At 39.0% G+C, this 26640-nt stretch overlaps 1 protein-coding gene across 3 annotated transcripts in view; it reads right to left on the bottom strand.

The window, feature by feature from the left end:
• Positions 1-26640, bottom strand: part of RNF144A (ring finger protein 144A) — a 61765-nt gene that overhangs the window by 6818 nt on the left and 28307 nt on the right. For 2 of the 3 annotated variants that reach the window (XM_033055588.1, XM_033055589.1), the window contains exons 3-8: positions 20379-20524; positions 5646-5750; positions 5392-5452; positions 4175-4382; positions 2201-2348; positions 850-939 (exon numbers count right to left, since the gene is read on the bottom strand). In XM_033055588.1, coding sequence (XP_032911479.1) covers positions 850-939; positions 2201-2348; positions 4175-4382; positions 5392-5452; positions 5646-5750; positions 20379-20513 — 747 coding nt within the window. In that variant the 5' untranslated portion in view covers positions 20514-20524. The remainder of the gene's footprint in view (positions 1-849; positions 940-2200; positions 2349-4174; positions 4383-5391; positions 5453-5645; positions 5751-20378; positions 20525-26640) is intronic. The other variant, XM_033055590.1, reaches the window with a different exon arrangement.

Here is a 26640-nt window from a genome sequence, read left to right as displayed (position 1 = left end):
CCACAGCTCAGACATCCAGTGTGTGGGTGAGAGGGGTGAGATCCTTCTTTTATTTCCATTTAGCTGTTTATCCAGACTTGATGATTATTTTATAGACTTGGGGTTTATGCTCACATGGAAAGAAATCTGTACTTCAAAAAAAGTCCTCATCTCAAGCTAAGGTAGCTCTTTCCAGGCACAGAGTTAATTTAGGCAGAGATGACTCAGATATGCAGATGTCCCATATCTCTGAAGTGACTGTAAAGGCAGTAGATTGGACCAAGTCACACATTAACATTTATACTGCATGCATCCAAGTGCTGCAGAGAGCTCTTTTATTACCAGCATTCTTGCTGAGTCTAGCAACACTGAATCTAGACTGCAAGAGGTATTCCCACACTCTCTGCAATTGTCAATTTGAATCTGTTTGAAACTACTGATAAACCTTCAGGGTTACTTTCTGTCCACCCAACAGGAAGGAGTCAGATAGAGTCCATACCAAGATAATGTCTGTATTCAGGTTAATTCCTTTCCAGTTCTGGATCTAGGGCTAAAAATGCCTTGCAGGAAGAGCTACCTTATAAATAATACTGACGGTGGCAACCTAGCTCATCCTCCAAGTTCAGTGAGAACATATCTGGACTGGCACTGAACTGGCTCTGCAAACATACCTTTTCTAGTTCTCAGTGGCATTTTGCCAAGGAGGGTCTTCTCTAGGACAGCTAATTGTTCCATTCCAAGCTACTGCCCTCTTTTTATCTGCTACAAAAGTCAGCTACCATTTGGCACAGAATTTTATCCCGAGGTGTTCAAATGAGGCACTACGACAGTACTAGACCTGTAGGGAGCTTTCAAAGGTCTGAGCTTTACCTGTGTCCTGTGCCAGATAACAGATGCCCTGGAGTGCCCCAGCTTGTTTCGACAAGGTCCTTTGTCGTAATGTATAAGGAGAAAATCGTCCTACAAATGTTAAATGAGAAGGCAGGCAATAAACAGAAGTTCTTCAAGTTACAAAACAATATATCCTGACAACTTAAACTCAGGAATCACACAGGAAGATAAAAGCAAGTGGATCTGGCCACATCCAACCTTTCCAAAATGTTTTGTTTACAATTAGGTGTCCTCACAAACATGTTTGTTTGGTGTGTGTTATAGATACATAACAAATTCTTCTCCCAAAGGGTCTCAAGCTGTGTATTTAAATGCTAGCATGAAGTTTAGCAAGAGAATCTAAGACAAGCTGACCACTGTCTGTATTTTCACATGCAGAAAAGAGATGTTTACATATAGAAAGAGAAAAGGAAAATCAGTACTTGTGCTGCAGACTTCCTAAAGTTGGTTCCTTTATCTAGCTGAAGTACAGAAAGACAAAACAGATTTTTGAGATATTATGTCCTATCAATCCTGTCAGCCTCTCACAAACCAGACAAGATAGCAGACCTAGCTCTAAGTAATCGCTGCTTTTTTATCTGTGAGAGCATGTGAGAAGCCTGTGATTTCAGGATTGTTAGTAAAGTATTCAAATGGGACAACCACAGGATCTGAATAGTTGGAGTAGCTTTCAGGAACCTAATTTCCTTTGCTATTGTTAACAATGTTATAAAGTAAAACTGATGACATGGAAACAGATGTTGTGTATTGTATATACTCTGATCTGTGGGCATGATAACAGGCTGATTTTAAATAAATATAAACATATGACAGCAGTAGCTTATAGACCAATAAATTCCTGCTGTTGGGAGAACATTGCATTCTTTCTCTTATGTCAGATCTATTTCTTGTCCCACAGAATACAATGAATGGTAAACAAATTAGACTGCTAGTGACATACCACATCTAGTTTGTTAAACATCCTCAGACTAAGAGCATTGCTAGTCTCGTACTGTAAAGCCTTCAAGAAAGGCAACATTGAAAAGTCAGCACTGGAAAAGAAAAATCAACACACTTCCCCATGTCAGGTCCCATGTAAAGATTGTACACAGATTACTGTAATAAAATTTTACTTTTGAATAATTATTTACTGACTAGGACCAAATGCTTAATTCACACAGGTCAGACAAGCAAAACAGAGGACACAAAATCCTATCAAATTCCCAGCACCAGCTCTAGTTGTGGTCAGAAGCTAGTGAGCTATTTATTTAATTGATTAAAGAGACAGCTGGATGGTAAAGCAATGAACTTCTAAGCTTCTGACAGCCAAAAATGCATGGCATATACTCACATCAAGAGATTCCAGACAGTACCAGCAAAAGGCATGTTTGCAATTCTTACACATCATTTGGGCACAGCCTTCATCTCGTTCAATGTAAACTTTACACTTTGGACAGCGTTTGATTGGTGCATCATCATCTTCCATTTTGAAAACTGAACTGTGGGAGACAGTGAGAAATCAGTAAAATGCATGATTATGTCAGTTTAGAGAAGAATGTCTAAGAACTATTCTACAAAGGCAAGCCTGCTTTTTTGCTTTAAAAAAGAGAAATTACTAGAGATTTAGGTATTCAAGTGATTTTATTATTCAGATATTATGCCTGTACACTACTTTTCAAACAATTCTTTAGAAAAATATGTTTAATGACTACAGTGTCTACATAAAAGGTTGTTTTCTTTACCATGTACAAACCAGCTGTTTTTGTTATCTAGTGATACTAAATAGATATTAAACAGTTTTCTCCTGTAACGTACCAGATGAGGAGCAAGTAGTTCACACCTAAATATTTTGTACATCTAGATTTTTTTCCTTTTCTCTCCTTTCTTTCTCAGATGAAGACACAAACCCTTGATTGCACAATAACCCCAGACTACATTCCTTTGGACTGGGACACCAGGGATAGATTACTTGTCTGTGCCCTCCTTGAGGATGCTGTCTAGGAGCTTCCCTCCAAATCAAGAACAATAAGGTTTTGGTGCATGTCATTCTTTCAGTTAAACTTTGTCTCTGTTGACAGACTCCTAAAAAGTCACTGCTCATGAGTTAGGGTCAGCAATGACTGTTCTACAAGTGTGTAAAATCACAGGTTTTACATTATATGTAATTATACAAGGGTGTCCTCTCATACAGTGGGCACAACACAGAGGAATGTTGAAACAGTGGAACAACTTTTATTTCCCTTGTGTAGCTTTCTACTGTATGCAGGTTTTATGCTTACTAACAACTAAAATGTACTTTAAATGACAATTCCTGCAGCTACTGCCAGTCTGAGAAAAAAGAATGACTGATGGGGAATCAACAAAACAACTGATGGACTGATGATTGACTGTTTGATTGATTTGCCCAATAGCAGGATAAAAGGACACACACTAATTACTAACACTAGGGGTGACTGCACTAGGAAAAAAAAAATGCTTTGCATACATAAAATGTATATGAAACTCCAAATGCTGCTAACAGGTACATTATTCTCCAGAATAATGAAAAAACAATTTTTACTTTTACTCAGTGGAGTAAAAAAATTAAGCATAGAATAAAAACTAATAGCAACCAAAATACTAAGCAAAAATAGATAAAGTTTGTTACCTTGCCATGAAATTTAGCAACCTTCAGTTCTTGTCAAGCACACACAAAAGCATGTGCAAAAGTTAGTGTATTTGATCAGGAACTCATCATGACAGCATCCTAGCTAGTCATCTGTTACAGCAAAGGTTGAAAGAAGACAAGGTATGAGTAGTAAGTCCAAGGCTGAGCAGGACTTTAATGATGCCTTGGAATGCAACACAATCTTTGAAAAAGCCCAGAAATGAAGTGGAACACATGCACAATGGCCTTTCTTATTCAGTGGCTGCAGTTTGCCACCAGAGACCACTTGAAACAGAACTTAAGATCATGGGCCAGATGTGCAGTAGAAGGGATGATTGACAAGGTATCCTAAAAATCACTGTCTGGTATCATGTTAGTGACTCTCACATTGTCCAGGAGAGCAGCAGTAACAAGATCATCTCTCAAGTGAAGCTGATGAGCTGCCTGGATGTCGTATTTTTCCCACTGGGGCAAAAGGCCAAAGGCTCAAGCAGCTCCTTTGTGCTTTGCTGGGAATGCTGGCAAAGAGTGAGGCTGCCAAGAGCTGTTCAGTTTTAGAATACAGAATTAAAAGAATAGGAATGACTAAGTGAAGGAAACAGCTTTAGAACAAAACATCAGGAAAATGCCTCTTTGAGTATTTGGCTTCTAAATGCTTAATCTTTTGCAATATCTTACCTTGTTTCTCCTGGAAGAAAAGAGATTGGCATGTTCTCTTGACAGCCTTGACCTGGATGCCAATTAGATTTGCAAGCAGAGCAGAACTCAATGTCACACACTTTGCACTGGACCAGTTGAGGGTCCTGTGGGCTTGACTCCTGGAGCTGGCAAACTGCCTGGCAAGTAGAGGATGGACACCAAGTCCGGCATGGATCCAAAAGCACTTCTGCAAAGGGACATAAAAGAACCAAATTCAAAGGCGGATACAAGATCAGCCTTCCATAACAATGCATTTCAGCTGAGGTTGACTGGCAGGGCATTTGAAGACAGAAATTTTCAAAAGAAGCTTTTTAATTTATGCAACCCACATTGACATAAATCTGACCTGCTTTGCAAACAGGCACCAAACCAAAGTGAGTTTCACGAGTCTCAATTAATTACCCACTTTCATTCACTGAACTAAACTTGTTCTGAGAATGAGACGTATTTTTTCCGTTGTACTTGAAGTTAAATACAGCGTATACTATGCAGTAAAACCCACAAGAAAGACTTTTTACAATGCCTTGGCCCAGTAGGAACCTATTTCAAGTTGATCTCTACCCTAATCTAACCATGTGATTAACAACAGCATAAGATTCAGTTTCATCCCTTCCTTGGAGGCTCCTTACAGATAAGTCATTTCATGTTTCAAAGCCCAGTAAAGACAATAAAAACCTACCAATGATTGTAGCATCCTGCCCTCAGCAAAACTTTACTGTAAGTCCTCTATGGCCACACCATTCCACATCCCCATAGGCACACAGTCAGCTTATGTTCTTAATGTGTTCGTATCATTACACAGAGAATGGCTCATTAATTCTGTACCAAATGCTAACCCAGGAGATAATCTTGGCTCCGTAAAAGAGGTCAGTATTCCTCTCCAGCTCCTACAATACCAGTAGTCAACTTAAACAGCAAAGCTCAAAATAGAAGTCACTCCTTCCCTTAGTTATTTAGGAATATAATACATAGCAATTTTCTTTCCTTAGTTTATTCCCAGAATGCTGCAGTTCTGGAAATCATGCAGGCAAGAACACAAGCAATTACTTTTTAGGTTTTGGGGTTTTTCTTCCTGATGACCAAGCAGTTAAAGCACAATGTTACTGCAAGAACACATGCAGAGATTCTGATTTATAGGATTGCCCTCGAACAAATCCATTCTCACAGCCTTCAATGGGTAGTGTTACATATGTTACCTCTTTCAAACTGTAGCTTCTTATACCTTTGCATGATTTCTGATGCAACCATGCACTCAATCTGTTGAAAAAAGGAAAAGAAGAAAAAATTCCAATTAAAAACAGTAATCTAGTAATTTTAAATAGAGTATTTGACCTTTAAAGAATTAATAAAAACATATGCTGCCAACAATGGATGCTGTAACATAAAAAGCAAGACACATTTAAACATCCTGTAATAAAAAGAAAACACCCTCTTTGCAGGAAGAGTATACCTCATTTTCTTGCAGATGACCTCGCTTTGGGCAGGCAGCATCAGGGCAGCTGATTGCTGTTTCTAGACCTTCTTTGATCAGAAGTTCCACATACTGTTTTAGGCACTGCAAGAGAGGCAAACACCGAGTTAACTATTCTGCTAAGGACAAATCACTCAGTATTTTTACGTTAGTCTGAAAATTTCAAGAACTCAGACTCTCAAAAAACAAGTACTACTGTGTCCCTTTTACAGCCATGAGCCATATTCATAGCTTTTGCCACAGTTATACCTTTAGAAAACAGCAAGTTCATTTCCCCATCAAATCATAGAATCATTTAGATTGAAAAAAACCTCTAAGATTACTTAAACCAAAATTAACCGTATAGCTCTTCATCAATTTAAAATGTGCAGCAAGTTAAAAAATAACAAGGGGGGAAAGAAGAAATCAATGAGGATGCAGAGGCGGAAAAAATAATAAAATACCTCCACGATACAATTAGATTAACCATACTCTAAAGATCTATGTGTGACTGGAAGCCACAACATAGCTTAGTATATGGGGAATAGTAATTCTCCATAGACAGACATCTGTCAAGCATACTAGAACACAAAGAAAGTTGTGTATCTTGCCATTTATTCTTGGAAAATAACTATCTGAACTTCATGGTTAAAGAAGCAACTTTTCCATGGAAAGGAAAAATGTGAGAATTAGGACTCCCTGAAGAACAACAGTTTCCATGGGGATCAAATAATAAATATTGGTAATATTAATACCTTTCTCCCCTAGCAACCACAGAATTTTACCCAACTTGTAACTGCAAATGTAGCCCCTAACACACCACTGCACAGCATGGCTGTCAACAAAGTAGAAAAGAAAAGTGGGTATTTTTGACCAAGGGCAAATTAAGATTAAACCTAGTTATTCTTGATGAGCAACAACAGCTCCCCTCCACCTCCAGTCTTCCTACGTCAAACTGAGAGCTAAAGCATAGATGTCTATTGGGAAGACAAGGGAGAGATGAAGAGACCCTGCTCTCTGCTGTTACCATGCAGCTTCTGCCAGCCCAACACTACACAGAAAGAGCAGACAAGGGTCTGCTTCCCAGTGGATGGGGCACCCTGTGATGTTCTCACTCTGCCTGTGTGCTCAGCCGGCATAAGCAAACCGGAGACAATTACAGAACAAGGTCCATAACTCTCTGTTTGCAGATGTATGAATAAAGAGTGAGGCTAGACCAACAGCAGAGTGAAATGAAGATATGAAACCAGCTCAACATAGAGCTGTGTGGGAGGCATGAAGGATTACACACTGCAGCAAACTGGCAAAACAAGGATTTCAGTTGCCATTTCCAGACATTTGCAAAAGGTACGCAGCTGCTGACTCACCACCAGCCTGGGAAGGCAAAGGGCTGCATTGACTGTGCCAAGACTGGTGTGCCTAACTTCAGGTCAGAGCACAAACTGCTTCTCCCAAACTGCTTCTTCCTTCACCCTGTGCAATCAAATAGCCCATCAACAAGCACCTTCCACAGCCTCTAAGCCTCAGGCATGTGACTTATAGCTGCTGAAGTTCAGACTTCAAACCTCTTCTCTTTCTCTTCTGCCTCTCGGTTCATCTATTCAGCTCCTTTCAGACACCTCTATTACCAAATTATCCTAGATTTCTCAGCTTGATTGCAGCGAAGACTGTACTTCCGGCCCACACAATCTCTGCTGCTCTGGTCCACAGCATTTCTGGCGGCAAGTTGCCACCACCTTGATAGCACAACAAATCATTTCTGTTAGAGCTCCCTTTCTCTGTGTCTCCCACGCATTAGAGAAAGCAGGTCAATTTTTTTTGAAGAGAAAAACAGATCAGATAACTGATATTTATAAAATTTTTAATTGCGCAAAAAATCCATGTGTGACAGACTATACATAGTCTCTGTCTTCCTCAGTAGGGATTTAATGAGGACGACTGTTCATTTTGTAGATGTTTGACTTGCAGAAGGTTTCCAAGCCTTCATGGAGCTCTGCAGGACAGGTGATAGAACACTTCAAGAGAGCCCGTATCACTAAACACAACAGGTTGAGCTCTGCAAGACCCAGACCCTAGGCTGTGTGCCTTGGCAAGCTTTGATTTCAGCTGTAGTGAGGTATTAGCACTACCATAATGACACTGCTGGCTCTTCCCTTTCCTCTCCATTTGCAGATGCCAAGTGTGGATTGAAATGAAAATGCATGCATTTTTAATGACAGCACTTAGCACTTATAGAAAGTACTTTTCAAGCTGAATGAGCTTTGCTATCATTAATTATTAATGTGGTTAATTCTCTTTCTCAACCTGTTTAGGACTATTGCCAAAGTCGATTCAATTTGCTTCCCTTTCCTCTCATTTTCCAAGAAACGACACAGTTCATCCCTGTCATGGGCAGTGTCCACGGCCTTTCCCTTCCCCTGATGGGGAATTGGCTCCTGCCTTTTCAAAATCAGCACAGCCAAGTGCACTTCTCACGCTTCACCTTCTGAGAAATGCCTCAAGGCTACAAAATAGTCCTGGAAAATCGGCAGAGGATAAAACATGCTAGCCACTCAAGACTCTCCTAAGACTTCTTGGGTGGAGAAAGAGGAACCCAAAGCAGCTGCAGGAGATTTTGATGCACAGGGTACCTGTGGCTTCTCTTGAGACCAGACACAAGACACACAACTTGTAGAAGAGTGGCTACAGTACCAGAAACACAGCAGCATGCAAGCAACACAAAAAAATCAGGATTAGATATTCAATCATAAGCTATGAAAAAATTCATAGTAAAACAATTACAAAAAGATGACGAATTTTTGCAAATTTTCTATGCAACTTGATCCAATGCTGGAACAAAGTATTTTCACAGTCCTTCCATTAAGGTAATGGAGTACTCTATAACACGAACAAAAAACGTGGGAGTGTAGGTCACCCCAAACAACATTCAAAATGAAGTTATTACGTAATAACTTTTCTGAGAGAAAAATTAGCTAAAATTAGATACCTAAGGCCTGAGATTGGAGTAAGGTCACAAGAATACACTGACATGCATAAAACTAGCATGCTGAGGAACACCTTTATTATTCCTCTAAAGGATGCCTGCCAGAAGAGACCAGTTATCTCCCCTGAGCATTACTCCTGCACTGCTCCCTGTGCATGTGTACTCCTGATCCCTGCTCTGTCCTCTCTTCACTGCTGTTGTCCTTTCTGATGTGTGCATCACCTTTTCTGGCACCTGGTAATCCATGAATCCTACAGGCATTTGCTCTCCCCACAACAAAGGGCAGAAGCACATCCATTTTGAGAAGTTTTGGCCCAGATCCATTCCCTCACAACTGAGGGCCCAATTCAGCAGCAGTTTTACTATAAGATGCCTATATAAATTGGGAACACTTTTTTTCTGTTGCCTCAGAGACAGATGACTAATAAAGGAATGACTTCCTTTCTGAAGCTGCCAAGCACAGGGTAGTATTTAAAGCTCGGCAAGAGGAGTTGTACTTCTATACATAAAGGACTGTGCCACACAGGAAGGTATGAGCAGTGACCACTGAAGTGCCACGGCTTTAGAGCTGCATATCTTTTTTGTTTAATGTTACAAAGATCAACATACCCAATATAGGAATCAAAATGCTTATTTTTTACCTAATTTCAAAACCATAACATATAATCTTGTGTTGCTGCATTTAGCTCAAACAAACCTGTACAGGCCACAGCAAAATTTTTGGCTTTTCCCTTTCTTTTAGAAGAATTCCAGGAATAATCATGCTTATTTCTGTGCTTTATTCCTCCTGACATCAAACCCCAAATAAACCCCATCATAATTCCAAAAAAGGAATCTTGACTTTCATTGTTTACAGAGGGGGCAACACTTATCCACCATCTACTTGGCCAAAAAAAATGTGTTCACTTGTGCCTAAGGTCATTTTACAATACAAAATCCACATAATTAAAAACATTTGGGGATGGTTTGGGAAAGTTGTAACTCATTTATTTTTAAGAACATATTATTGCAACAAACAAGGAGTAGTTTATCAAGATGTCCCCTTTTATTTGAGTTAGGCAGACAAAAAGATCATCCTGCATTATTTTCTTAACAGCTGATAGGTGGAATTTATTAAAATGTAGACTTCTGACTACACTAATGCTGCAGATGCAAGTGCCTTATTATATGGGAAATTTTTTAGTCAGTCTATGGATTTGGAAAGGCCATAAACACATGACAAAAGCCAAGTATATCATCAGTAGATCACTTGATTTATTTCTTAAAACTTCAAATGTATTTTAGTGCTGGCTAGGCCACAGCCATCACCAAATGAAGTGCGCACTACATGTGGAATCATCACATGCTGGTATTGGAAAATAATTTTTTAAAAACCAAAACCCATGCACTAATAAAATTGAAATGGGGGAAAATAAGAATAAGAAATCTAGCATTTACTAAGTTCTAAAAAAGAAAGGGAATCAGTTTTTTACAATGTATTTAGCAGCAATAATACTAAAGGTAGGCAAAGGCAGCTTTTATTGTGCACAAATATTAACCTTGGAGATAACTCTGCACTTTGGGCAGACAACCACTGGGAGTTTATACTGCACTTCAGAAGCACAAGGAAGGGCTGACATGCTTTTTCAACAAAGACTTTTTAAAGCTCAAGCTGAAAATGTTTTCAAATAGGATAATTATTAACATGTAGACTAAACTGCCATTCTCAAATTCTATATCATCTGCAAACCAGGATTAGACGAACATCTAAAAACACATATACATAAATACACACACATATGTAATTACATAAACTTGCAGTCAACCACATGAAGACTCAGGAAAAGCTGGTTAGTATTTTGTGATCCATGTTACAAGTGACATCAGGGTAGGCACACACAAAGATCCCTTTGGGCTTTATATTCTGGGATAAGAAGATTCTTCTGGATGAAGAATATGAAAGGATATTGAGTGAGAAGCACTTTATTTTATGTCTTTGCTAAAAATCTGGTCTGGGTTGGGTTGCTTTTATGCTAACAGGATACTAAGCCAAAGCTCAAAATTCATGACCAAAAACAGATGACCAGAATTACTACAGCATCAACTACATTTGGTAGTATTTTGCAGTATTTTTATGTTCTGCATAGTGGTAATCTTTCTTTAAATTGCTTTAAAATTAATTCTAAGGTGGTATTTCCTTCCAGAAGACAGTGCAATACTAAGGTTATTCTACTGCTCTGTGGTAACTCCCTTAAGCCAGTTCTGCAGTCAGTCGGGTGAATAGGTAGAATTTACACTTGTAGACAAACTGCCCATAAATCTTTCGGGTGACGTGATGTAATGTCCTATTTTAGCTTCAGATTAGAACAGTACAATGATGCAGTGTGCAATATTCACTGGGGCAGGGGGAGACAGCATGTGTGAGTGAATTTCTTTCACTACAAAAAAATCTGAGGGGCTATGTCTCAGGTGAAGACTAATACTCTTAGAATAATAGCTCCCCTTCCTTTTGTCCAAACAGGAAATTCACTCTAGTAGAAAGCTTTTATCTGAATGGCATTTTCTAGAAATATTTTCCATTTAGACAAACTGGAACAATTTCAAGAAGGTAACTCCCCTAAAACAAGTAGCCTGGATCTGGGGTGTTCTCTGAAGAAGATGGAAGAATGACACAACAAGGTTAGAGCCTTCCCTATTCCTGAAAGGGAGATTATTGTAGCCACATATAACTGTTATATGCTAGGTTTTTAAATATTTTGGTGCATACTTCTTAAAGCAACAAGAATGCTCATCTGGTAAGAAGACAAATCACATATCATACGTGGCTTAGGTTGGGACAGACCTTAAAGATCATCTAGTTTCAACCTTTTGCCATAGGCAGGGACACTTTCTACTAGACCAGACTGCTCAGAACTCTATCCAAACCGGCCTTGAACAATTCCAGGGATGGGGTATTCACAACCTCTCTAGGTAACCTGTCCAGTACCTCACCACCATCACAGTAAAGAATTCCATCCTAGTATCTAAACCAACTCTTTTTCAATTTGAAGCCATTCCCACTTGTCCAATCACTATATGCCTTTATAAATAAAGTCCCTCCAATTCTCCTGTACAGCCTCCTGGTTGAACTCCCTCCCTGTAGCAAACTCCATCATAAAGTTACCCTGTCCCTGTCCTCCCTTTAATTCTGACCCAAAAGCTTTTGGTTATCTCCTTATTCACCCCCAAGTGTAGCTTCACAGCCTCCAGCTGGTTACTGACACACAGGGTGATCCCTCCACTTCACTATTTCCTGTCCTTCCTAAAGAGCCTGTATCCTTCCATCTCAACACTGCAGTCATAAGAGCAGTATTATTTTAAACTTCGTGTTTTATAAAAAAAGGAAACTACTTTCCGAGAAATTTCCATGGTATACTTACAGCACACAAGAAAATGTCAGAAAAGAAAAAGAATGGTAGGTTCCTCAGAGTGGTTTTAAGCTTCTTTCAAATTTACTACATGGTCTTTTTGTGTAAAGCAGTTATAATCCTGCCTCAAATCTATTGTTTAATAACAGGCTCAACTTGGAACCACTCTTGCACTGCTGCTCCAGTGTGCCCAATTCTCTACAGCAGATCTACAATCTAGCTTTTTAATATCACCCTAATCCTATTTAGTTGATGAGTGACTTTTACTGGAAAATATCTATGCACACCTAATCACAGAGATCTGTTTCAGGCATATGCATGACTGTGGGAATTATTTTTTTTCTTTATGAGAAAAACTGACAGCTGTACTGACCAAATCCTCAAGCACAAGCTATATTCAACTTCACAAGTTACCTAGATCTGAGACAGAGGTACATTAGAATGGTTGAATGTTTGTGTTAATACTTTGAAATCAAATCATTTCCACTTCTATAGACATCTTTTCAGAAACAATTATCTACTTGCAATGAAGTCTTCACTATTCGAACTGAAATTTTTATTAACCCTAATTTATCATCTTAAGAATAAATCACAGAAAGAAAAAATTCCTTTATCTTGACATGCAGTACTTCAAATCTGAAAGCAATAACAGAGAACCGTCTTACATGTTTATCCTTTATATCCTTTGTTTTGTAACAGAGACAAAAATTCTGCTACACAAGCATACCAACCCTTGACTCCAAGACAAGCACCTGCAAGGCACTCCAGAGCACCAAAACAGGGAAATAGCTAGAGCTTTATGCTGTGAACAGAGAGAGAGAGACTTTGGCCAAGACTAGAGATAAGTATCAGCTGTGATGTTATCTATCTTCCCCAAGTGGCAAGCAGTTTTGGAAGACCTCTCTCTCTTTGAAAGCTTTCCTGCTTCTGTCTTCTAGATACTTGGCCTATTTTAAAGATACTTTTTTGTCTGAATTTGCCAAGGGTAAATGCTTCTTTTTCCCACTATGCTGTCAAAGTTTAAAGACTCGATCAGCTGTTCTGTAGCCCTGTTATAGACTATATTGTCAGCCTAAATGCAATCACATAGTCTTCCCTCTGGATGATGGCCCAACAGGATGAGGGCTGGGAAAGAAACACAACCCATGTGCTTCCATGTTTGAGGACAAACCATCTGAGCATTCTTTCCTGAGCTGTAAAAGTCTAAGAGTCCTCGTGCTCCCAGCAGCTGGTATAATCTTAGTACAGGGACTGGCTGCATCCTGGCAGGAGCAGGCTTTCACCCATTGCAAATGCTGCTGAAGTTAGTGCAGTGATGGCTGTTGATTCATCCTGTGATTCACTGCTGTGCTGGTTCTACCTGTGTTCAAATGCCTTCTGACAGTACACCCAAATATCACAGCAGTCCCTGGTACATGCTTCTTAATAAATGCAGAGAAGATATTCCTATCAGGAATAAGGTGCATCACCCCTCTGAGTCCAGCCTCCAGGTCCTCCATGTGCACCAGTCTGAGTACAGGGAGCAGTGCCATCAGTCAACTAATGATAAGTACAGCAAGATGAAATGTATTGTTAAGAATGCAGAAAGAGGAGCCCTGGTGACTACTTCAGCTTGAGAAATGTCAGGACATAGTAAATAGCCTTTGAGACACAGCAATCAATGGCTGCAGAAACCACAAGCAAGACCAAGCACTGGAAAAACAAGCGCCTTTTTCCAGCTAAGTATCTTGAAAGAGAAAGAAAAGGCAACACAGACCTACAGCAGCCTGGCCTTTGAAGTGGTGGGCTTGGTTTTTTTATATATATACACACTTATTTATGGCTGTGTTATGTAAAATTTATAGAAGATGAACAATTTTTTTTCAGAGGAAGCAATCACAGCAGTAGACAACAGAAAATGGCCAAATGAGACAAGGACAATACCTTGTGATATCTCTTCATCATTGAACAGGTATTTCAAGTGGATGTACATGTAAACTTTTTTCATTATGGATTTTTGTCCCTCTATTACCTTGCATAAACTTTTTGTTCTCACCTATTTAGGGCTGCAATTAATAAATAAACAGAGTAAACTTGACAAAAATTAATTTATTTTCAAATGCCAACATATGTGGGATGAAAATAAAATATTCAGAAGGCAAAAACACCACCAAAAATTCAGTCTTATATGTTTGAGAAAAGTTTGTTCCATTTCAGTACAGAAATAGCAGTTCTGAGTGGGAGGAAAATACACCTGCAGCAAACAAAGGGCCTTCCCTTTTCACATGCAAAACCCTATGCAAACCAAAATGAGCTAGCTTTCCCAACACACTGATGAAGACAGATAACTTTAATCTCATTTAATGACATCACACAAGAGATGAGAGCTGAAGGCTCTAGATCAAGTTTAGTTTTCACTCAGGGCTCTGTGGCTCCTGCTTATTGAAGCAGGGAGCTCTGCCATCTCACCACCTACAAGACAAGTGAGAACACAGCCAGCCACATGAACTGCTACACAAACACACAGTGACCTCTAACCATGAAGCCTCTACTGACACACCACGTGTCAAGATTAGTATCAGTTCCTCTGCCAAGGCTGGGCTATGTGAGCTCAAGCAGCAAGCTCTAAGCTTTGATGGTGGGAAATAGGGAAACATTACAGCTGCTAAGACCTTGAACTCTATAAAACCTCACAAGCCATTAGGTTTCCCCCTCCCTCCTGTCTCCAATCAGGTAGAGGTGAGGTAGAGGTGAGGAACAGCCTGGTGCCAGCACAGTGCTACCCTGATAAGGCAGGCTTCTTTTGGCAAGCAGAGACAAACTACACAGGAATAGGAAGGCAGCCAAGCCCACCTGTTTCCATCCACACTGGGTCTGCCTTGCCCTAGGGGAAGGAGAGGCTGATGCTGTCTCTGCCTCATTTGGAGTGAGGGATAACACTAAGTAAGTCACTTTTTTCTGTCTTTCGACTCGGAGAAGCTCCATGTGCTTCTGGTCAAGCATGACAACAAGAGAAAAAAAAAAAAGGGGGTGCCTGATACCAGTTATAGGCAGGATACTATTTGCTTTGCTGATCATCAGCCTATAAGGAAGCTCAAATGGCAGAATGATTAGAATTAAGCAGATCTGTAAAACCATAATAAGGCAAATTCAGTAATTCTGTTTAAAAAGGGCTAGTGATAACAGAAGTCTGTCAAGCTACTTGGGACAGAATACAACAAATTTAGAGGGACACCTAAAGGTCCAGGTGGTTCAAGCACATAAGATAGAGCTTAGGAACAAGAATCAGAGTATGAGTATCTACGAAGCAGTTCTGGTTTCAAACACCAAAGTTGATCCACATGTGCTATCTGCCCAAAAAGAAAGCACAAACATGAAGCATAGGGCAGGTCCGAATCTTAGTTTTGTTATTTTCCAACTGTTGGTGGCCCTCTCATGTACCTGACTACAGTTTCTCCTATCAGTAATAAGGTATACTACAGAGGAATAATCAAAGTTTTTTCATCAGAGACAAGTTTTCTGTCATGCTTTGTATTTCTTCTAGACACTTGCTTGGACTGCCTACCTCATAGGTTTTTGTTTTAAATTTGAGAAAAGTAAACAATGAGTCTGCTGGTACCAGAATGATCAGTAGTGCATAACATTTTGAAGGGAACTGAATAGTCTAAGGTGAGGTCAAAAAGAGCTTAGCCTGTCTTGAGTACTAGTGGCATCACTGCACTTGGAACACATTGACACATCTATGTGTGTTTTTTAGATGTACAAATTACAGTATTTATGTACACAGATGTGCATGTAAATCCTGAACCAGAAAACATTCAAGCAACTAACTGCTTGACTTCCATGCAAGAATATCAACTGCAAAAGACCTGTTGTAACTCCAGCACATATACAATTGGTAACACATCAAAAAAACATCCTGTCCATTGTGTGAATTTCATCACAGATTAAAAAATCATCGGAATTTCAGACAGGAATTGGATAAAATTGCTCCCTGCTTATCTCTTGTCATCCCCTTTAAAAGGCAAAGGCTAAGTAATAAGTGAAAAAATTCAGTACAGCAAGTGATAAAAAAAAAAAAAGAAAAAAAATTGTGTTCTCTGCTTTACTCTTTCCCATTCTCTACGTGTAAAGCTTTCTGAAGGAAACATGCAAAATCAATTACTTTTTCTGAGGCAAGCAACTGCTAAGTGACTATCTTAAAATTTAAGATTAGTTATTTGTGTGCTACTTAAGTGGGGAAAAATTTAATAAAAATATATTTAAGTGTTTTGGTCCAAAATTACACAACCACACATAAGATTGGTCCTATTTTTAGCATGATTCTAAGAAGAGAGATACCTGCTGTTGGCTTTTTGTTTGTTTTTCTGAGTATTATCGAGGGGCAAACCAGTATCTTGTTTTTATCTCTATTTTAAACTTTTGTTCCTCCCAATGGATTTGCTTGAGGTACCAGAGAAAAACACATTCTTATAACATTCCTAATGGATGACACATGGCTTGAGAGCTCACAGCATTGTCTGGGCATTAATGATCACAATGATAAAAGCAATAATGGAGTATTGTACTAACTGGCAAAATAATACTATGAGAAATTGTAGTGCCTGTGCCTTATCAGCAGAGGAGTGGCAGTCTGCTCTATTTAATCCATGCACAGCTCTGCCAGAAAGCAAATGGAAACAGTGTCCCTATTCTATCTTTCTGAATAGAAATGCTGTTTTACTGTACAAGTGTCAGGAAGGGACAATCCTTCATGGTATCTTTACTATAGCACTTCTATGATTTTTATAAAGAGTCAAGAGCTGCAGACAGAAATAAAGGATGGAAAGACCTGTACATCGATGCAAATGCTGCCAACATACCAGTACTACTGCACTTGAAAGATCTCTTTGTAATACATACTCAGGTTGTTTCAGCTTGCTGTGATTTAGACAAAAGGGCTAGAACTCGTGGTAAAAGCTGCAGCAAAAGTAGTCCTCACACTTGTATGGATATTCCTTTTCCTTTTTTGCTCATATTCCTGGAAAGATCACCAGTTATCTCTGTTTACAAAAAAAGCCTGAACAAACCTACCTATTGGTCAAACAAGAACAAAGCAGACATGAACTGGATCTACTGTACATAGACACCATGCAAAGTCTTGAGTCAAAAGGTTACTTTTTTGATTGTTTGGCCATTTACAAAGCACAATTCATATGCAGTGTCCCTGGTGTTTCTGGAAATCATTGCTGAAGGAACACCAGTGGAGGATTTTGCATAAATCTGTTACACTCTTTCTTAATGACTGTCAACAGGTCAAACAATCTTGCCAGACTCATGGGAGTATTTTCTTTAATCAACCTTCAGACTGGCCCAAAAGATAGAGATAAAGGCCTGTAATAATTTTTTCAGGACACTCAAACGTCACTATATAAAACTTGTAAGTGGCAAACAAGAGGCAGACAAACTACAGAATTTTTTTTAAACAGGACAAAGCCGAATAAACTGTTCAAGACAATCAAATACAAGTAGTAAAAACTGGCTGATGATTCCACACGAACAGAGTTCAAAACACAAATGCCATGTCATCAGATTACTATATCAGCTGCTAAGAACAGGTTATCGGTAAAGGTTACATGTGTGATGCCTGTAACTGGTTATATCTTTCAAAACAGCAATAAGAGTCAGCAAACACATTCTAACCAAAAAACAGAAGATCAGGGATGGCAGTAAACATGAGAAGGAACAAGGAGAAGATAAAAAAATGCATTTGGTAACCCAGTCTTTCTGCTGCCATGGAAATGTTACTGAAAACTGACATTTAAATATTCTCTGCATTCAAGCACCGGAGAGAAACACAAGACTCAGCTGGAAGGACCAGAACAGAAGAGAACAGTTTCCATGAAGCCTGTTTCTCTCTTTTTCATGAAACCTATTATTTTATGTGTTTTTGCATGCTTGAGCAAACATTTATTTCACAGTAGATCTACCTGTTCCATTGGTTGCCTCCCAGATCTTCAACAACCACCAGGAAAAAGGAAATCTACTATTAAAAAAATGGTAGTATTTCCATGAAGAAAAATAAAATAAAATCCTTGATCTTAAATATTAAAAATGCACACAAAAAACTCTGCTGGAAAGGACTTTCAAATTTAAAAAAAGTCACCCAATCCCATGTCTAAGTCTATACTACGTCATAAACTCTCGGGAAATTAGTCTGAGCATCTTGTATCCCACAAGTTATATTCTTACTGATAATACTCCAATTTTTCCTTTGCTTAACCATCATTACAATGGTTTTGGTGTAAAATTTAAATTAATTCAGCATTAGGGATGAAAACTGACTAGTAGTTTCTTATGTTTCTAAACTAGCAATATCCATTAACTGTGATGATGATGTTCTTTGTCAAATACTACATGTTCCCCAGTGTTTTGTATTTAACTGACAAGATTCTGTTATTCTGGGTAAGCATTTGTACAATATGGTAATGGAAACCTGTTATGTGACTGCAATTAATGATACAGCAAAATTAGAATCTGTAATACATTAAATATCTTTCTAGTTACAAGTGTGTACATGGCTATGCTGGGTACTAGTGAAAGGCATTTAGAGAACAATGCAATCAACAGGCACCATCAACATGGGATCAAAAAAACAAAACCTGTTTAACTAATTTGATAGCCTTCTATGACAAGGTCATCCGCTTGGAATTAAAGATTAGACAGTGGATGTAGTTTCTCTGGATTTTAGTAAGGCTTTTGATACTGTTCAGTACCAAAAGTATGTTTTGATACTGTACTTCTCATCAGCCTTCTGCACAAGTCGTCCAGCTGCGAGATGAGCTCCGAGTGGAAAAACTGGGCTCCAAGGGTTGTAGTGAATGGGACTGTATTTTCTCAGCAACCAGACACCAGCACTGTTCCTCAGAGCTCAGATATACTGTCAGTTGTGTTCAATTTGTTTATCAACTGCTTGGACCCAAGAATCAAATCTATCATGAGCACTTATGATGATACAGAACTGGAAACTGCTGCTGCTTCTGTTGAGAGGCCAAGATGCCTTGCAGATCTAGATAAATTGGAGCAGGGCAATGATTAGTGGCATGAAATTTAACAAGTTGAATTGCCAGATTCTGCACCTAGTATGGAGTAACACCAGGCACAAGTATAAATTAGGAGAGGAGTGGCTGGAGAGCAGCCCTGCAGAAAGGGATCTGGGGGTGCTGGGTGACAGCAGGCTCCATGTGAGTCAGCAGTGCCCAGCAGCCAGGAGGACAAAGCCTATCCTGGGATCAGCAAACCCAGTATTGCCAGCCGGTCAGAAGATTGTCACACTGTGTTCAGAGCAGGTGCAGCCTCACCTTCAGCACCGGGTGCAGTTCTGGGCCCCGCCATTTAAGAAGGATGTGAAGGTCCTTGGATGAATCTCCAGAGGACAACAAAGCTGGGGAAAGGGCTGGAAGGAGTGGAAGGAACTGCTCCTGCGAGGAGGAGCAGTTGAGAACCTTAGGTTAGTCTTAGTTTGGAGAGAATGAGACTGAGGGGTGACCCCACTGCTCTCTAAAGCTTCTTGAGGAAGGAAAGCAGAAAGGGAGGTGCTGAGCTCTTCTCCCTAGTCCATTGACAAGACACATGGGAATGGCTCAAAGCTGCAACAGGGAAGGTTCAGATTGGACATAAGGAAGCACTTCTTTACACAGAGTGACCAAACATTGGAACAGGCTTTCTAGAGCAGTGTTTGAGGTCTTTGGACAATGCCTTTTAATATCATGCTTTAGCTTTTGATGAGCCATGAAATGGCCAGGAAGTTGACCACAGATCATGGCTGAAGTGACCCCTTTCAGCTGTAAGACTCTATTCTCTTCTAAAGTTAAAATATATAACAAAAAAATCCCACAAACTACAACAACAACCACAAAAACAAAAACAAAAAAAAGCCCAGAAAAAACCAACGTAACCACAAACACATCAGCACCCAACAAAAACCCAATCAATCCTAAAACCACCCCAATAGTCTTGGATATGCAATTAATTGTTGGCATGACCCCACCAAGGTCTCTAACATTTCTGAAAGTGAAGATTTTGTCAGCCCTCCCATTCCATCCAACTCATTTTGATTAGGTACATAAAAGGCACCAAAATCACCTCAAATTCAAGCCACTGATAGATAAAAGGGAAAGTGTTGATAACCTTAGTAAGGAGATAACTATACAGTATCCTGAAGTGTTGAATTATTTTTTTTTTTATTACAGGAAAACAAAGGTTTACTTCCTAGCTTTTGTGTCAAGTACACAGCAACAATTATTTATTTCCACCACAAGATCAATACTTCATCCAGCAAAGCCACACTATTTCTACAGTTAAACCTGTCTTGTTTTTAATGTCTAATAAAGAGCACAAACTCACCAGGGTACAGAAGATGCATTGGCATTGTGCTATTGTCGTCATCTGCTCCACAGGGTATTCACCAAGGCAGAGCTTACAGGACACTAATGGGTCAAGTACCAAGTCCCAGGTAGGCCTGTATCTTGCTGTAGTCATTGCAGAGCTGTCTGAAGAACAGCACAAAAAATAAAGACACTCCATTATTTCCTTATATTGATACATATCGGTACATTTCTATTGGAAACCACATTGTCAGTTACTGCCTTGTTTGGTTTGTTTTTTCCAATCACCTAACTAACCAGCAATAGTTAACTTGACAGTGCCAGCACTTACAATCCCTTTTATATCCCCTGCCTGATAGAGCTTGCATAGAGAAAGTAGAAGGAAAAATAAAACACAGTACACTAAACATATGAAGGCAAGCAGCAATACCCTTAGGTCACAGGCTTTTGTCACACATTACAAATGCAAAAATCTCATTTCCAATTCCTGTGACTTTCATCATTAGTTACAAGCTTTCATTCACCAACATTAAACTTCACTCATGACGTTCCTTAGCTTCAGCTACCCAGGCAAGACTCAAAAGGTCCTTCACAAGCCAGGCATTTATTATGCCCTTTTCCAGCATGGTGATATTTCAGCTTTCAGAGTCAGATATTTTTGTTCCCAGGAGCATGACAGATCAATCAGTTTGCTGTTAATTTTAGCAAGAACAATAAATATTTTGAGTACACGGCAAGTTTTAGTCTGCATTTTCCTCCAACCCTTTCGATATGCTGCGAGCACAACTTTGCTGCATCAACAATCAACTGGGGCAAATAAGAGCACAAATTGAGCTATAAGAAGAGGCTATAATAACCTATATATCACCCTCAAGACAGTGATAGCATAGGATCATGCAGAGCATCTTTATCCTAGGCTTCAGGGCCCAGATGGTGTGTTGTCAACTAACTAAGCAGAAAGAAAATCTTGCACGTAAGAAATGTATTCCCACAAAGAGGAAAGCTAACTTATGAATTTTACATGAAGGAAAACAAAACAAAAACCCACACACTCCCCCAAAACATCTAGGGTAACTTATGGAGTACATCAAATCTTAACATATTTACTAGTAATGTTTTATCACTGTGACATTGACCTTCCAAGCGTAGAAAATTTACATGCCAAAATGCTGAGAGGTTCACATTATCACGCTTTCCTCCTTCCCAAAATTAGGTGGTGTCACACCAGTGGTTACATTACTCAAATCATGGTTACAGGTTTTTTTGGCTTTTCTTTTCTTTTTTCCCCCCACCCCTGCCTCCACTACCCCTTGCAGGAACTGCTAATTTTTAAGTCATATCTGTGAACTTTGCAAGACCTCCAGAACTGCAACAAACTAATGCTTACTAGACTAGATTTAGGCAGATGTTCAAGAAAAGCATGGTTTTTTTGTCCCCCAAGAAATCACATGCAGACTTCAAACATTTCTGTCAAGTGCAAGTCTTTGATATTCAATTAATTGTGGGCATGACTCCACCAAGGTCCCTAACATTTCTGAAAGAAAGTGAAGATTTTGTCAGCCCTCCCATTCAGTCCGACTCATTAGAAGATACTTTTTATGATGTACCTAAGTACCACTAAAAGATTTTTTTTCTAGTCAAGAGGGAGAAGGGGTGAGAGAATAAAGGTTAAGCAACCCCATTTCCACGGTTGCTCTAGAGCACTTCATGTGAAAGCCCACACACAGACTCCAAACTGTTTCAAAGGAAACAGATGGAACAGCCCCACAGAAAAGCACATGAATAATGGCTCCAGCTCACAAAATACAACTTGTGCTGTGCAGTCTTTTCAGACACCTCAACATCAAAGTCCAACACAGTGATATGAATGAGATTCCATGATTTCTAAGGCCACTAGATTGCTAGTTTACTTCACTACTACTTTTTCATTTCACACAAATTACCAACAAAACCAATTTTCTTCTTCCAAACTTTGGTTTATCTGACATTTAGAGATCCTTGAGGTATTTGAGAAGTAGTGACCAAACACATCTGAACTGTCTGCTATTAGTTATTTGCTTCTCCTGCCTTGTTGAATGCACAGCTGATGCTTACGGTTGTTGCATACATCAGGAAGATCATAGTTATAGCAAATTTTATGGCTAAGATGTAGAATCTGAAAATTCAGAATAAAGCTCACCCAATATATGACATGATTCAATTCAGAAAAATTAAATTTAGATTATATGTATATATTCAGTGTGGGTCAATAAGCGACAACAAAGGGAAAATACCAAAGTTTTCAGTCCCAAGGTTTAGCCTTGTTTTCTAGGATATTCAACAGAGGCTAAGTGGTATCACTGTGGTAATTCCACTTTTGCAAAACAACTACACTGCAATAACACCTCACTGGGAAATATTTCTCCTTTTTGACTTCATTCATTCAAAGCAATAACAAATCAAAGTAAAATGTCCTTCAAGTTGGCTTTCAGCAGACCAGCAATTAGCTGCCCCAAAGAGCTGGCATGTAATCCATCCAGAATTCAGCTATGGTGATAACTGAGCAAAATCTGAATTCAGCCTCAAACAGTAGCAGAGCCACTCCTGCTTCCCTTTCCTTGCCAAACACTTTCTTTTAATAAAGAAATTTTACACTCATTATGGGGCAAGGGGAGAATACAATGTCACTAGTACCATTAAAGCAAGGACCAAGAAATTTGCCACCTAATCTAAAAAAGCCTCCACACCCCTCTAGAACATCTCTCCTGGGGAGCCCCTGTAAAGGAACAGAGAATGAAGCAATTTGAAGCAATACATGAACTAGGTCCTGTTTCATGATCATCCAGCACACTGCTGCAACTAAATAAAAAGCTTCTATGTTTACATCATAATGCTTAAAAAAGCTTTAAAAGAAAAAGCATAAAACCAAACAATAAACTTGTGAGAAAAAAACCACCTCCTGTCAAAAGAAGATTAAAATTCCTACTGTTCCAAAACTGTGGCCTCTTATGGCTTCAGATTGCATTCTCATGCTTTCTAGCGATGTGCAATACTTCAGGGACAATATTAAGTAACTGCAAGAAAGATAAAGCAACTAAAAGGATTTCTAGAGGAACAATAGATTGAAAAACATCTTGGGGTATCATCGTGTTGAATGACAGCACTAGTTACACAAACAGTCAGTAAAAATTTTGACTCATAGTTTGGCTGTTTACTAGGAGGTCCCAAGAAATACAGCTAGAAGGCACAGAACTACAGCTCAACAGACCTTGGCACACTAAATATATAGTTCACTGGAGACTGCTTGCCAAACATCAATACTGACAGAAGATATACCGAATTAGAGGCACAGAAAATCAGAAGAGAAGTTGGTCATCAGTTTAGACTCCCAATTCTAAAGCAGTCAAAGCCAGCCTCCTTTATGCATTTTTTGCTGACTGTGGTCCATATCTGTCAATACTGAATTTGTAAGATATATGGTAAGATAGCACATCATTTTCCGGAATAGCATCCCAAAGCAAACTGGAAGCCAGAAGAATAGGAAATAGCTTTAATTAAGAGTTTGTTCAGAGTAGTCTTGTAATAAATAATTGACAACCTAACAAACAACTGTTTAATTCTTCAATGATATGCATGTCCACACTGAAAGGGATCCTTTGCAGAAGTGACTGAAGTCTTTTTACTGTAATAACACATCAATATATATGAATGTGACTCTTAGGCACTCCCAGAGATGTGCATGGAATGAAAAGGAAACTCATTTCTGGAGAACAATTAATGAATTTAGTGAACATGAACAGTATTTCTGAACATTTTTGGTCCACCTACACAGACTACATTTTCTAGTGAGAACAAGTGGTTGATGACCTCTGGTAAGTCAAGAATAGAACAATTCTTTTTAGGCCTCAAAGAGTTGCAGAAAACAGTGAAGCAGAAATACTGTGAAACCTTCCATGAAAGCGGGAAATAACGCAACTTTCTCACACACAACTCATTCAAGAAATCATAAAACAATATGATTTTTCTTACTGCACTCTAGTCAAGTATTTCACAGCACTGCACAGTTAAACAGCAATTGCATCATCAACACTCAGGATATATGACTGCCTATGTGAGAAGAGTGACTAGAAAATAGGGTTGAATAGAACTCATGTGCAGCACACTAGCTGGTGGGTCTCCTCTACCAAGCAAGACTCAAAACAGACTTCAGCAGAATCTCAATTTCAGCTTTAGGTGAGGGATGAATTTAATTTCTAAAATAAGGACTCCAGTCCCCTCTCCTACCAGACAGATAGTTAACTCCTTTTTCCAGATGACTTAAGTGTACCTGATTAACATAATCTGAATTTATTGTCATGAACAGTAGCTCTTTTAGAAATCAAAGGAAGGGACTTAAATGTGATTTAAAATTTGGTCTCAATTTTATTGCCCTTCTTTATCAAAACAAGTCTAATTAAAGTAATACAGATTAAATCTGACATCTGCTATAGTACAGTTTTAGTATTGTGCATATGTATTTATAGATTAACAAAGTACATAATACAGACTGCATTTCCTCCTATAAACAGCCAAGCACATCTGCCAGTACAATTGTATGTTTTTATTTAATATATGAAGTTTGTTTCTATACTATATATTTATACAACTAATATTTATAAAAATATAAATCTATACAAAAGCTACAGATTTTTACTTATGTGGAAGAAGCCCACAGACGTCTGAAGTGCAGTCATCTGTAGAAAGGGTACTACACTGCACCCAGGAACTGGCACTGCCTGGCACATCTTTTAAGTTGATATTTTTGACTTTGAGCCTTCCTCTGCAGCCACAGCTGTGGCTCATCACATGTGATCCCACAGCCATGGGCCATACCCTCACAGCAGCAGGGACTACTCCTCATGACCCAGGCTGGTAGCTAAGAGCATTCAGCAACAGCCCTAGAGCTTGCATTATCTGCTAACTCTGTCAGAGCTGGAACTTGATGCCATTTTTCATTGTTCCTAGGCTTTTCCAAAGATCTTCAGAAGGATCATATGAGAAAATTGACCACTTTGCAACTGTTTTGTGTCAGTGGCACCAATTTTTATTATGCAACAAAAGCATGGATAAGGTCATTTTAAAGTCACTTTATAAAACAAATTATTACATCCACCCACCAGGTAGATTTTACAATAACACAAAGTGGCAGGCAGACTTAGTATCTCTCACTTATCAATCACAGTTAGTTACTGGCATCTATCACTACAGTAACTGTGTCTCCAAGATTTTGTCTTCAGAGAACTGCCTGGTAAAGCAGAATCACCCTCTCTGATAGGTGTCAGTCACACTAACACAAGAGTGATTTACATGGATGTTTAAAGATTACTAACTTCAGAGTTTTGATGCCAGCCTTCCTCAAGTTCTTAAATCCTGTCAACTTGTCAAATGCCTACTTAAGCCTCCAGGCTTACTCATAAATCTGATCCACAATCAACTGCACCAGTCTAGCTGATAGGTATCACGCTTTGAATTCCAGCCAATCCCAGCCACTAAAGCTACATTCTTCATTCCAGCAGTATAACAGGCTGCTGTTTATAGGCATAACTTTCCAACATGTAGGAAACTTCAACTTCTACTTAGAGAGTAGTGCAGAAAGTCATGTCAACACCTTGTCTATGGTTTGTCTATGTGAACTCTTCTGACCTAGCCTTTAAGTCCCTACATAGACTAACCACCAACTTCAACCTCTCCAGGTTCCTACCTTCAAGCTATTCCAGGGCCCAAGCCCAGAAGAGATAAAAGACCATGATTAAGCTTTAGAGCCCCATCAGCTACTTCAGTCTTCTGGACATAAAGGACATGGGAAACAAGCTCTCGCTTTGAGCTGAAACAATTATTCCAGAGACTTCAGTCCATTCATGGATAGCCACTATGTTTCTTTGCTTTACCTCCCTGACTGATAAAATCCTGCATTTTAACTATATATATAACATATATATTATATATGCATGTGTCATATGTGTATAGATATTGATGTATAAAATATATACATGTATAAGGATTACACTGAAACATTACAATGCCAAGAAGAAAAAAGAATGTGTCATTTCACTGATAAAAGGTATCTGAACAGTAACACTGAATACAAAACAGAATGAAACTAGTAGATTGCTCCAGGGACAAATCACTGTTAGGGTATGTTATAAGAATAAAAAAAAAAAATCCCCACCAATTTCTTTGCTAAATACCTGGGTAAATTTTCTTGTTTCTTTTCTAGAAAAATTAGAGTACTATATATGTCAATCACCCTGCCAAAACCTCAG

This window comes from Catharus ustulatus, chromosome 3, assembly GCF_009819885.2.
Source record: "Catharus ustulatus isolate bCatUst1 chromosome 3, bCatUst1.pri.v2, whole genome shotgun sequence".
NCBI classification, from domain to species: domain Eukaryota; kingdom Metazoa; phylum Chordata; class Aves; order Passeriformes; family Turdidae; genus Catharus; species Catharus ustulatus.
The sequence above is the reverse complement of the archived record's forward strand: the minus strand, read 5'-3'. Positions and strand labels throughout refer to the sequence as shown.